Source organism: Tupaia chinensis, unplaced genomic scaffold (assembly GCF_000334495.1).
Source record: "Tupaia chinensis unplaced genomic scaffold, TupChi_1.0 Scaffold149964_2, whole genome shotgun sequence".
NCBI lineage: Eukaryota > Metazoa > Chordata > Mammalia > Scandentia > Tupaiidae > Tupaia > Tupaia belangeri.
This window is the reverse complement of record NW_006209806.1, coordinates 2,262,790-2,263,755: the sequence shown is the minus strand read 5'-3', so window position 1 is coordinate 2,263,755 and position 966 is coordinate 2,262,790. Positions and strand designations below refer to the sequence as shown.

General features: G+C 69.5%; 1 protein-coding gene across 1 annotated transcript in view; it reads left to right on the top strand.

Moving 5' to 3' along the window:
• Window positions 1-966, top strand: part of TICAM1 (TIR domain containing adaptor molecule 1) — a gene marked incomplete at its 5' end in the record, with an annotated part of 2,737 nt that overhangs the window by 341 nt on the left and 1,430 nt on the right. Inside the window, 1 exon segment of the mRNA XM_027769609.1 lies at window positions 1-944. This exon segment is cut by the window's left edge and continues 44 nt beyond it. Coding sequence (XP_027625410.1) covers window positions 1-944 — 944 coding nt within the window.

Here is a 966-nt window from a genome sequence, read left to right as displayed (position 1 = left end):
AGTCCCCCACCATTCCCTTCCTCAGCCAGCCCCGCAGCCCCGGGCAGCCCCGCAGGGCCTGCCATGAGCGCCCAGCCAGCCCAGCACCCCTGCCCGTCCCCAGGGGCTCCCGGGAGCCGGAGGAGATGAGCTGGCCCCCCTCGGTGGAGCCTCCCAGCCCCCCAGAGCCGCTGGACAGCCCAGAGCCCCAGGTCTCTGGGGTGGCCCGGGACCCAGCCACAGCCAGCCTCCCAGCCTCCTCTGTCACTCCGGAAACCAGCACCCACTACTCTGTGGAGTGCACCGAGGTCCCCAGATCTCTCCCTTCATCCCCCAAATCTCTCCCCTCTCCCAATGTGGAATCCCCCCAAAACCCTTGCCTTGTCCAAGACCAGACGCCACTTGAGCTTTCTGTAGATGAGACTACATCCCAGAATACCCAGCCACAGCCACCCGCCTCGGGCTCCAGCTCCGGCCCGGGCTCGTCGGCCTCGGCCACGGAACCTTCGCGGGCTTCGTCCACTAAGAGCTCGGCCTGCCCCGCCCCCTCGGCGCCCCATCCCACCTCCCCGGCGGCGCCGGAGTCGTCAGAGCCCAAATTCTACAGCTTCGTGGTCCTGCACGCCAGGGCAGACGAGCACATCGCCCTGCGCGTCCGGGAGAGGCTGGAAGAGCTCGGCGTGCCCCACGGGGCCACCTTCTGCGAGGACTTCCAGGTGCCCGGGCGTGGGGAGCTGCGCTGCCTGCAGGACGCCATCGACCACTCGGCCTTCACGGTCCTGCTCCTCACCCCCAACTTCGACTGCCGCCTGAGCCTGCACCAGATCAACCAGGCGGTGATGAGCAGCCTCACGCGGCACGGCTGGCAGGACGGCGTCATCCCCTTCCTGCCCCTGGAGACCTCGCAGGCCCAGCTGGGCCCCGACGCCGCCAGCCTGCTGGGCGGCCTGGTGTGGCTGGACCAGGACCCCCCGATCTTCCACGCGA